The 12536-nt window shown below is 35.6% G+C and overlaps 2 protein-coding genes across 2 annotated transcripts in view; one reads left to right on the forward strand and one right to left on the reverse strand.

Moving 5' to 3' along the window:
* Positions 1-598: 598 nt before the first annotated feature.
* On the reverse strand, positions 599-8156 carry LOC121313322 (prostaglandin reductase 3-like). Its single transcript, XM_041245724.1, has 2 exons — positions 7493-8156; positions 599-1790 (listed from the first exon to the last, which is right to left on the reverse strand). The coding sequence occupies exons 1-2, from the start codon at positions 7771-7773 to the stop codon at positions 866-868; spliced, it is 1206 nt and encodes a 401-aa protein (XP_041101658.1). The 5' UTR covers positions 7774-8156; the 3' UTR covers positions 599-865.
* The window catches only part of LOC121313321 (teashirt homolog 1-like), a 36650-nt gene continuing 31068 nt past the window's right edge, over positions 6955-12536 (forward strand). The window contains exons 1-2 of the mRNA XM_041245723.1: positions 6955-7250; positions 9255-9839. Coding sequence (XP_041101657.1) covers positions 9800-9839 — 40 coding nt within the window. The 5' untranslated portion in view covers positions 6955-7250; positions 9255-9799. The remainder of the gene's footprint in view (positions 7251-9254; positions 9840-12536) is intronic.

Consider the following 12536-nt stretch of genomic DNA (forward strand, 5'->3'; position numbering starts at 1 on the left):
GGAGCCCAACAGTGGATGTCAATGAGCTACCTGGCCCTGGAAGACATAGGCCCACTCTGCAGGTGTCTAATTTGAGCACGCCAGGCCTGACAAGTAGGGGCTACTGTAGCATGGCGAGGTGAAACAAATCACTGACAATGTTGCCACCTTATACCATGGGATCACCAGTGCCAGTGCGACGTTCCCTGTGGAATCCCCAGCGGAGATTGACGACTTTGCACAGCCAGGACACAAGCCTGCATTCCCCTGACTGTATGACTCATTCAGCAAACCACGTCGATGTGTTTTTACCAGGTGAGTCACTCGGAAACCTGCCCAAAATACTAAACCTAAACACTGTAAGTTATTTATTTAAAGCTTTGTAATATCTTTTTTTTTGTTGTTGTTTAAATAACTCAGGCGTGTGGACAAGTAGTTCCCACATAAAACAAAGCAAATATCAACATTAACAGCTGAACCCTAATATACAGCATGCAGTGCCAAATTTGTTAGTGTCAAATTTTCACTAAATATTGATGGACAAGAAACTCACTAAATGTTTAACAAATCTTATATTTTAATAATATCCTTTAAAATTAATACTATTTTTAAATGAAAATACGTTTTATTTCAGATTCCATATACCAGCTTTTATACAATCTCACTTATCTCGCTATTGTACAGTATTGTAATATAGTACAAGGATACATGGATTTAAATTTTTACACTTCATAATAACTGATTTTTTCTAACATTTTAATCTTTAAGGTCAAACACATTCTCCAGTAAATTTACCACTCATGCATGAATTAGGCACTTCCAGAATCACTTTGAAGTGATTTTTTTCTCTCTGGTTGTATTTCCAATTTCAACTGCTATTGTAAGCTTACAATTTACTGCTGATGGGGTGAGGTAGTTCAACCACAATCTTCCCAATGTTTTTACCCAAGTACAAGTAATCTACAGCACGGAACACAGATTCTAAACCAAAAAATTTGCCCTCTGGAGTCATCTCACCCAGATCCACCTCACATACTAGTTCACCTTTCTCAAACATCTCCAGCATGTGCTTCATCGCCACCTTGTATTCAGAGAGGTAGTGAGGCAGAAAGAACCCAAGGATGCCAGCAGACTTCTGGAGCAACTTTGCAGGCAAACTCCCAGTCTTTACAGGCTTGAGTCCAGTGGCCGTCTGGTAGCCTGAAATGAACCCAATAACAATTAGCCGGCCTTTGGTGGCCATGCGGTTGACGGCGAGGTCAAACATTTCCCCACCGACGGACTCGTAGACCACATCCAAGCCTTTTGGGTACTCCCTCCTGAGGACTTCCCGGATGTCCTCAGTTTTGTAGTTAATGGGGCGGTCGCAGCCTATAGATTTCAGGAAGCCAGCCTTTTCATCAGAGGAGCAGGTTCCGATTACATGACACTTAGCTCTCTTGGCAAACTGCACAGCAAACTGCCCTGTGCCTCCAGCTGCTGCTGTCACGAAAACCTTCTCCCCTTCAGACAGCGCGCCAAGCTTTTTCAGGCTGATGTAAGCTGTGGCTCCGCTCAACATCAAGGTGAGGAATTCAGGTTTTGCCGAGGGCACAGGTACCGCCTTTTTGGCAGGCACAACTGTGTATTCAGCAAAAGCACCATCTCCCATGTAGGCCACGACTTCACCCACTGTGTGGCTGGCGCTGGCACTGAGTCCCAGTGCCACTACCTCACCAATTCCTTCAAAACCAGCATCGAATGGAGGCTTAACTGAAGGGTCGTAACGGCCAGCTGAATAATTGATGTCAGACGCATTGATGCCAACAAATCTAAAATAAAACAACAAAAGAAAAGAAAAAACATGAAAAAGAAATTGTGAGATGCATTTGTACTGGCAGGCCACACTTAAAGTATAATAACACAAATGTAAAAAGAAACTGAAGCAAATACAGTAGTGTGTAAACTTGACATGCATATAAATTTAAAATCTTGTGATAGTGTTCTTATTCTATATAAGCAAAATAATAAGCCATTTAGATTCGTATATATTAATATATATATATATATATATATATATATATATATATTATATATATATATATATATATATATATATCTCTCTCTCTCTCTCCATTTTATATATTAAATACTGTATGTAATGCAAAGAATCACTATCAAATTGAGTGTTTGAGATCCTGACATTTGAGTTTAGTTTGGTATTACATTTTACTCCCTTGGAAAATTCTAGCTGTGATTCTGACACAAGGCACTGCAACACCAAAAAATGTATTGTTTAACAAGATTTGCGAACTAATCCAAAATTACTTTTTAATCTTTTGTGATGGATTTCAAATGATTTTTTAAAAAATATTTTTAATTTCAGTTGTGTTATCCTAGATTTTATTAACAACAGTTAATACAATTTTAAATTCTTTCGGCAACTATGCAATGACATCCAGCAGCATATAAAGAGGACAAGTGCTACTGGTATTTTACTTGTAATTAAAGTATGCCAATTAGGCTGGAGAAAGGGGTGCTTTATCAGTTAAATGTTCAAACCGCTTGCCATTCACATTTTTATATCACATATCTCTCTCTCTCTCTCTCTCTCCCCCTATATATATATATATAAAACACTCAAGCATACATAATTTAACAAAGTTTTAAAACCTTAATTCAGATGGAGCATTGAGTGATTTCTGTCAGATTCAAAACAGATCAGCTAGTTAGGTTTAACAGTGTATTTGTTTTCAAGTGCTTGCTGTAGTACTACAGTACAGTACTCCAATGTCACTGTATATCGTTTAATTAGGTGTACAGAGCCTTGTAGGTTGACAGTCTGTTGAACTTTAATTTAGAAGACAAGCGGATTTCACTGGCTGTTGCTGATTCACTGTTGTCTTCACAGTGAATTACCTACATTTACTATAGGCGATGAAATGTTATTTGTGTAAACTGGGAGAGGTTTGGTGTGCTGGGTGTTGCCTCTTAGAGTCATTTGGAGATGCAGTATCTCAAGGGGTATATCCTTGAGCTTTATTTTCCAATCAGTGTACCTTTCTGCAGTCACTAAAATTGTAAACCTGCCTTAATTTTACATATCCAAGAGAAACCAGGTGCAAAAGTTTCAGGCCACCTACAAATTTCGATACAAAATGAATTTTCTAAATGAAAGTAAAAGCAAGACAGCTGTAAAGTTAGACAGGCTTCAAACAACATGTAATATTTCATGTGCTGTCTGCAGGAAAATTATTCTGTAGAAAACAAAGAAAGCAGTGGATGACAAAAGGCACTTTTATAGGACTGATGTTAAGTACCTGCCAGTTATTATTCATATGAATTGAAGGCTGTCAACCAGACAATAAGAAAATTACCTAAGAAAGTGCACTGGAGAGACAGTGAATGAAGTCCTTGTAAGAACAGTGCTACCTAAGCAAAGACTGAAAGGACTAGCAGCAACTAAAGCACTCTGACAATATCTTTTTGTTTCATTTACTTAAAGTGAATGTTGATAGGTGTGAAAGTTTACGGTTGTGCTTATCTTTGTTTTGTGCATGTTTCTTTGATGTAAAGTTATGTCTTTTGCCTTTTGAACATTAAAATCCCTTGTATCTACAGACCCATTTTATTTACTACACTTTGCAGTATACTGCAGTTTTCCCCCTCTGATTTAATTACCTGGTGCACACACAAATCAGACTATAGAATTAAGTAATTGTAAATTATAGTTTTCAAGACATTTCACATTGTTTTAGTTTTGTATTTGTCCTGCTTTCACCCACTCCCACCTGTAAATTAATAGGTTCAGCTGCTGTCTTCAATGAATTAAGTTACTTGTGGCCACTTTGTAATGAATTGTGCAACATGAAGCCAGTTATCGTGTAGAGTTTGACAGGCAAAGATGGATGGATGGCCAGACGCTATTTGGCAAAACTGTGAAAGAGAAAGGCTGAAGTGACATTGCCAGTACTGGTATGTTTCAGTCAAAAAACAATTTTAAGGGTTACCGCTAGCAGCTCAAAATTGCCTTTGTTGAGACTATCTGCTTTTTAGGCATAACTATTCTCACTGTAACATAGGCAAATATACAAAAATTGCAATATTGTATCATAGTAACTTACTGCTGAAGCATATGTACAATTGTTATTGACACTGTACCAGTATTTCCCCCCTGGGGCCATGCATCTGAAAAAGCTTCATGAAAACGTTTGTAATTCTGTATGGTAATTGCAGCATACCAAGATTGGTATTACTTTTTAAACAGCAGGACATTACATCTTTTATGCAAATGAAATCTATTCTTTTTTCTGGCAACGTTGAAGTGACCTTGCAATTGTTTGGGGATAATACGGCAGAGGTAATTCGTGTTGGCCCTCCCCAGTCTTCCCAAGGTTCTGAAGCTGAATGGATTTACTTTCAGAGCAGGGTGATGTATAAAAAAAGCAGTGCAATGCATAGGAGTATGGGAATATTTGCACTCAACGGTCATAAACTGTTTCTTGTTAAAACAGTCTTCTACATCCATAGTTTTCCTTGTTTTTTGTCTTTTTGATGTCGTGCTGATATCCACTTTGTGTCATTCTGTCTAACTTTTCTTTTTCTTCTTCTAGCATCAACATCACGACTTACTTTTACCTTAATTTTGAAAGAAATGTATAGGTATAGCCTCATGATTGGCTGCATTGCTAACAAATGACACCCTATTATTCTCAACAGGCACACCTGTTTACTAGACCACTTTACTTTCAGATTATTTTAATGTAAAAAGTACCAAATTACAGACACACTAGTAATCCTATTACCTTAAACTGTTTGCATTCCGCTTGATTGCCAACAAGTGGCCAGTAAACAGTTTGAGAACAGGTGGCCCTCACATGTAGAATCTGTAGGTTTATCAATTTACATTTGAAAAATATTGTCTTTTTTTAGATTTAGAAACAGAGTTAATTATCAGGCAATTCTGCTTGCAAGTGAGCCAATACTCTGCTAATGTATATTCATATGGTGTGTGTGTATTAAATATATATATATATATTTCTGACTTCAGATAAAGCAAACTTAAAATAGCTGAAATAGCATGTAATAGGCTAAGTGAACTGTTTCAACAATTACAAGTACAGTTAAAACTCTTCAACTGACTATATTGTGTTAAATGCAGTCGTTATTTACATTTTGCTATGGACAAAAACGTATATCCTACTCAAAAATATCCTCAAAGGAATGGATCATTTTACAACTTCTGCCGAAAATGTAAAAATGAATGCAAATAGCTCGCATTATTAGCCAAAACAAACATGGTTCACAATGTTTTGGATCAAAACTACAGAATAGTAAACACTAGGTATATTTCCATTGGTGGAAAAAAAAGAAAAAAAAAAAAAAAAAAAAAAAGGTCGGCCTGGGACACACACACCTTACTGGAATATGTTTAGAGTATAAATATAGAGCCATATTTTAATATGGAGCAACGTCACTGATAATGTGAAATAAACCATGTAATTGCATTAGGGATTGAAAAGCATAAAGTGAATTAATCTATGTTTTTTTATGAAAAAAAAAAAAAATCTAACTGAAACCAAAACCCCAAATTTAACTAATCCTGGCACCAGCTCTGAATTGCACAACAAGTTTTTGAGCGAGCACATCTCCACCAGTAACGAAAACCACTGTGCGCTTTTGTCTGTTTAAATTATTTGTTAAGATCGGGTCAGTTTGCAAAAATATTTGATGTGATGTCGGCTTTGTTCTATCTTTTACCCTAAAGTCCACATTTTCGAAAGCTCGCTAATACCACACATAAACATATAGAAATAACAATTTACCCGGCATTTATTATAGTTTTTAAAATTACAGCCTACAGAGTTTATATTGGGATAAATACATAAACACGTGTCTATAAAGTGAAAAGAAAAATAAATAAATAAATAGACACTGTCATTTAACAAAGCCTCGATGTCAGCTTATTCCTTACCATCTTCTATAGGATCTGCAACAACCTGCAAGGTTGCGTATATCACTTGGAAGTATTGGTATTGCATATTCAGTTTAACTATCAAAATGTGCTACAGAGTTTACATCACATTTTGTATCCCTTGTGTTAACCTTTTAAACATACGAAATTAAGTCACATTTTGGTAGTTATTGACTATTTTTTTCGTCATATAGAAAATTTTAAAATATGTTGGTACCATTGCAAAAACTACTTAAGTTCCTGTGGAATATATATTATATATATATGATCTATAATATATCTATATATATTATATATATATATATATCTATATATATATATATATTATATCTGCTGTTTTAGCAATCTGCTACTTAAAACATTCAACAATTCCCGTATCTCACACATTACTTGTTTAAATTATATAACAATGTAAACTGGTCCAACTTTAAATTAAATTATTAGTCTATCTATAGTATACTGCAATTGCATAGAGTTAAAGAACTACATTTGTCCCTTCCTTCGCATTTGGGTTAATATGGCTAGTATATGTAATTTTTGTTTAACCATGCATGGGCACCATACCCTAACAGCTTCAATAATGTTCTAGAGACAAAGAAATACACAGGCGTTAACATTTTTTACTGAGACTAAAATTTGGAGTTATTTCCTAACTCCAAATAATCGTAAATAAATGGGTATGCGTATTATAACACAGATTCCATAACCAACTACCGATTATTATTTTTGATAAGAATCGGTGTAGCGAAGTAGTACTCTTAACTTAAAACGCCAAATTATTAAATTATCCTCAAACTAATTCTCCAAATGGGTACCCTAGCTTTTTGCTAGTCATATTACAAAATTAAAACATAAGCAAGATGGTTATCAAAACAGACTTGACTATCCTGTCACTCGTGTAATAGTGTAGATGTATTATTATTATTATTATTATTATTACTGTTATTATTATTATTAATCTTCATACAATTATATAATCAGGATCTCTGAAAAGGGTTGATGAAACCAGGGTGTATTTATTATGTGTTTTGCTCTGCAGTCCAAACGCTAAACAGCAATTTCTCAATCTCTGCGTCTATTTGTGCCAGTTTTGCTTCCAACCGAGCTTCTGATTGCAGGTTAGTGACGTAGCAAAACATCAACAGAGACAGGCAGATAGAGATAGATTCGGAGATGGATGGATAGACAGATGTTGGGGCGGAACTTGGAAATATTTCCACGTTATTAGCTCCCTTCAGCATTCATTCTGCATAAACGATCGGTTTGATTACAACTGGCAATAACTCAGGAATGTAGGCTGCAAGGGGGGGAAAAAGAGGTAAGATTGTATTTCCAAGATGAATAGGTAGTTGTGGAAACATTTCAAATTCTCTCCGCCCGTGTTCAAGTACAGAATCAAGGTACTGTATGTAGTCAGTTGTCTGTGATGATTGCTGTATTGATATCACTCATGCCATTCTTCAAAAGCAGAATATATATATATATATATATATATATATATATATATATATATATATATATATATATATATATATATATATATATAATCTCAAAACTCACCGGTTTCTGATGAGCAAATCTCCATCCCCCGGTGTCGGAACCGGAACAGTTTGCAAAGAGACCGCTTCTCTGAAATTTGGGCTCAGCTTTGTGACAACCAGCTTGCGCATGGAGCTAGGTATGGAGGAACCCTTAAAATCCATAAAGTGAGTGGAGTACGACATGTCTACTATGGAACGGCGTGGGGCTGAAATTAAGCCTGATCCGAAAATTGCGTTTTTAATCCTGAGTTTTCCGTCGACTGCTAAAAACACTCTCCTAGTAACTAAGGCAATGGACATGATTTCAACATACAACAACAAAACAAACAAAAAAAAGAGCGAAGTTCACGAACAGTTCTCCTGTAAATATTGCATTTAGCTCCCTATCGCTGCTTTCCCGTTAGCGTTTACATGTAAAATGTGTGTTTATAAATGCAGGTTGGCAGAAGCATAGCATCTGCTATTTTAACCTATTATTAAAATTTAGGTTTTTGCAATCGATGAATAATGTACAAAGGCTTGATACTGTGACACTATGTTGCTTTAGCCTTCAGAGTCCCTCCTCTTCCCGTGCCTATGTTCACTTCCTCGTAAGGTGTAACGAATCAATCTGGAGTTATTTACACCGCTACCACCGGGTGGAGGAAATGAAAACGGGACCAATATAAAACTGCAACAGCTGAACATTTGATCTGCACCATACCATTATCAAATGCAAATGTGGGAATAGGAACATTCCCCATAGTTTACATGTGTATGGTAGGCTAACATACAGCAATGAAACTGTCCCCTTACATAGCTAACTAAAAATAATAATAATAAAAAAAAAAAATTCTGGGAAGACATTGCTAAGAAAACTACATAGGCACAGTTATACTGAACTACATACCGTTCGAATATATTGTGAATATGAGAACATTTTGAAAAATGGCAAACATAGCAAAAGTAAACAATAATGTGTTAGGTTTTTATTTGTATTTTTGTACAAGCTCCCAAGCAAAGTTTTTGTTAACAAGTTTAACAAAAACGGGAAAAAAAAAAAAAAAAAAAAAACATGCTAGAAAATGCAACCATGAGTTAAACAACCTACTCTTGGAAAATATTCACTTAGCAATAACCAAGTAAACAAATTGGGATGGGCTAGTGCACTACTTAAAACAAAATGGTACGGTAACGTAATAAATAATACATTATGATGGCAACGAGAACTAGACACGTCTTTGAGATTTCTAAGTAAAATTTCCACATCAGTGATCTATTAAATCTGCCTTTGTCATGTCGCTCAGTTTTAAGGCAGAAAAAAAAACAAGACAATTAAAAAGATTGACAGGTAGGTTTTACTGTCAGGGTGACGTTTGTAGCAAGGGGAGGAGTAAGAGTGGAACAGGAAAAGCAACTCGATGTGTCTGTCTATCAGTTGAGGCTGTCTGAAACCCTCCTGGATTCTGAATGTGTGTTACATTTTTACTGAAGAGACAAGACTGTGGATCACTCCCAGGAGTTTAGTGGAAAAAAATAGTTCATATCCATCTCTCTGGGAGAGTGGATGTCTGTTTCTCTCACTGTTTCGTCTTCAGCTGTAGTAGAGCAAAAGCTCACACGTACTCCGAGCGGCGGCAGAAACAATTTAATAATACCAAGCAAGCCGCTGCGCAAATGGAAAGATATACAGAAAGTAGTCACACGGATTGTGAGACTGTTTGATCTGTTTTAGGGTGGCGGAGTGACTGACATTAACCATCTAATGCCTGTTTATTTTTCTCTTGGTTTTTCGTTTCCAGTGCTTTTAAGAAAAGACAACTGATACGGAAATTAAACATAATGAGGAGTTTTACCGTGGGAGTTAAAGACGAAGGAAGATATACGAAGTAATAACTGTTCACTCTGATCTTTCCAATGAAAGAGGGGGAGTGACTGAAACTAACCTCTCATCTCAGATTTTCTGACATAGATTAAAGAAGTTCCGAGAAGATGTATCTGTTATGAAAATCAACACGTTATGAGACTGTCAAATATACACTATTTCGAACACGTTTGTTTGTATTTATGAATACTGTTATGCCTAAAACATTTTAACGAGAGATCGAGGATATCGGATTTTGTTGCAAGATACTTATTTTTTTTTTTTTTTTTTTTTTTTTTGAAAGAGCAGTCACATCTCTCTGTTGACTTTCAATAGCGGTGACCAACCGCCTCCGCAAAAGCCGGTTGCAAATAACTCCCAAAGAGACACATTGTGAAAAAACAAAAAGTTGCATTTTCTCTTTGAGCGCTCTTGATTTTTATTCCTGCATGAAAAGTCCTGCGGAAACTATTGAACAGCACTATGACGAGGAGAAAGCAGCAAGTACCGAGGCGGTCTGCAGGTAAGGCTATTTTACATTCTATCCATTACAGCAGACTTTTTAAGACTCTAGTCTGAATGATTTGCAATTTAGATTGTAATGCAATTCTATCTATAGTTTCCTTTCCAGACAAAGTTTTAAGACCTCAAACCGTTTACACTTATTTACAAGTTATTGTCTTAAAAAAAAAAAAAAAAAAAAACGAACTAAATGACATTTGTGGTTTGATATCAAGTAACTAAAAATAATAATATATATATATATATATATCTATATATATCTATATATAGATAGGTAGGTAGGTAGGTAGGTAGGTAGGTAGGTGCATACTCATTTTACATTTATAATTTTAGCTTCAGTCACCAAGAGTTTTTTTTTTTTTTGTGAGCTATAATTGTTTTATATGGGAGGGAATTTTTTTTGTGTAATCTCTTGTTTTTTTTTTAAAAGAACTGGCAGGAGCTGGTTTTTCTTCTTTTCTGTTTTATTAGAGGATTGGCATCCTTGATTTGATGCGTGATTGATTGCCTGTCATCTGACAGCCTTTGATCTATTCATTCCTGATAAACATCAATAAATCACTCACTATGGAAACACACATGCCCCTGACAGCTTAGCCACTCTAAGGACAACTTTTTTTTTTTTTTTAAATAAATTCTTAACTAAAGTTTTTCTTGAAGCTGCAGCATCATTATCTGTTATTTCTCAGACATTATGAAAGGTGCAGATGCAAACAAAAAATTAGAGACCTAGTCTCTCATTTTTGGTTTAAAAAAAAAGAAAAAATCATTCATATACTATTTTTGTCACTCTTACAACACACTTGTTTAATCTGTTCAATCATTTAAAAAGTGAGCAATACTAAGGAGCATTTTCATTTATAAAAGACATTTAAAAATAAATCACTTTAGCCTACCAGTTTATCTACAAAAAAACATCATGTCTGTTATCATAGAAGTTCTTGGCACATATCCATTTAGATTCTAAGTTAAAAGAAGTAGTGTTATGTTATGGTGACCTGGACTCAGTATGTAAGATTTTTGAACAATTGTAAATGACTGACAGGGATTTCTACCTTTGGACTAACGAGGAGCTGCCTTTGATGTTGGGCATAACAACTGAAGTCTAACAAAATACTGTAATGGAATTTTAAACAGATTTTTGAAACGCAGGATATAAAACGGATTTAATAAGGAGACACAGAAACTAGGCTTTGAACTTCAGATTTTTGGATTTGTATTATTTAGTTAAGCAGATAAAAATTCATTTGCGTAAATATCTAACACAAACATGCTTAGAACTTACGGTAAAGCTGAGGTAGGCCCATAATAGTGGAAGAAATGCACTGCTACACCTTTAAACACAGCATTTTTTTAAATAAAAGGTTTGAAAGTTGACAGGGGCGTGATGGCGCATGGTAATCTGTCCTGGCAGCCATTGCATAAAAACAAGCCGTCAAGGCGACTTTTTTTTCCCCCCAATATTGATTTAATTGTCTCTCTTTTGACAGGCATATACATCATTGGCTTTAATGGTCAATCAAAAGTTGGCAGGCATAGTGTTTCCATTCTTTCCTCTACACGACATTTGGCATACTTAATCAAAATGGTGCAATGTGATGGCTGAGAGGACTTGATGGCTGAGTCATCTGTTCTGTTAAAAAATATTTAAAGTGGGAGAGCAGCCTTGTGTTTCATTCAAAGTAGTAGAAGAAAGAGAAACGCAGGGGTTACAGGTATCACAATATCCTGTTGACCTAAAAACCTAGAAACCACAATTCATTGTCAGCATTGTGTATTTACAAAAACAAACAGGAGAAATTGCCAAACAAGCCATTGTTTACAGTACATCGACACTACATGGCAAGAACCTACTCCATTGGGCTGCCTCGTGAAGCAAAATTAATATGGAAGCTATATATTTATAAATAGATAGATAGATAGATAGATATAGATTCAGTAATATTTCCAGTCATTTAAGGTATTTTCCTCGTTACAAAACTCTGAACTCAGGTGGTGTTTCAAATCAAAACGTTCGGGCAGGGTTCTGAGATACATACAGTGTGTACTGCGGTCTTTACAGTATATGAACCACAAACCTTTTTTGACTTCTGCTTTACCTTGTGTATTTACTTTTTGTTTGCATGTTGAGAAACCAGTGCCTACGTCTTTAAATTGCAGGCTACATTCACGGCTGATGATTTTATGTTTTCCCTTAGAGTATCATTGTGTCAAATAATTGATTGTTTGGTAGCCAGGAAGTTGTGGGAAGAAGTGGGCTGACGGATGTAGAATAGCAATGGTTCACATTGATGGGAAAGGAAGGGAAAATATCATGTACACTAATCCTGTTTCTGCCATCAAACTTCTTTGAGAAAACAGCTCTTCATAGTGAAGAGGCTTCTTAATTATTAGAGAAAAGGTAAGGTTGTTTAGCCAGATTCATTTGCAGACCCCTAATTATCTGTAAACCTGATGGATTTGTGACAAGCCTAACGATTAATGCCGACAAATTCAGTAAGGTGTCAAGTTCGCAGCTGCTTTTGATGTAATCAAGTTGATATTATACAGTCCCCGTAGCCCGTAGTGTAGTATTAACTCAATTTGCTAGTGCAGGTGACAAATGGACTTTGCTACCTGACTAATCATATCACAAATACAATGCTGTTTAATGACCTTAGTAATCCTTGCTTTTAGCAGAGCAATAAAGATGAGACTT

The sequence above is a fragment of the Polyodon spathula genome, chromosome 3 (genome assembly GCF_017654505.1).
Source record: "Polyodon spathula isolate WHYD16114869_AA chromosome 3, ASM1765450v1, whole genome shotgun sequence".
Classification (NCBI taxonomy): Eukaryota; Metazoa; Chordata; class Actinopteri; order Acipenseriformes; family Polyodontidae; genus Polyodon; species Polyodon spathula.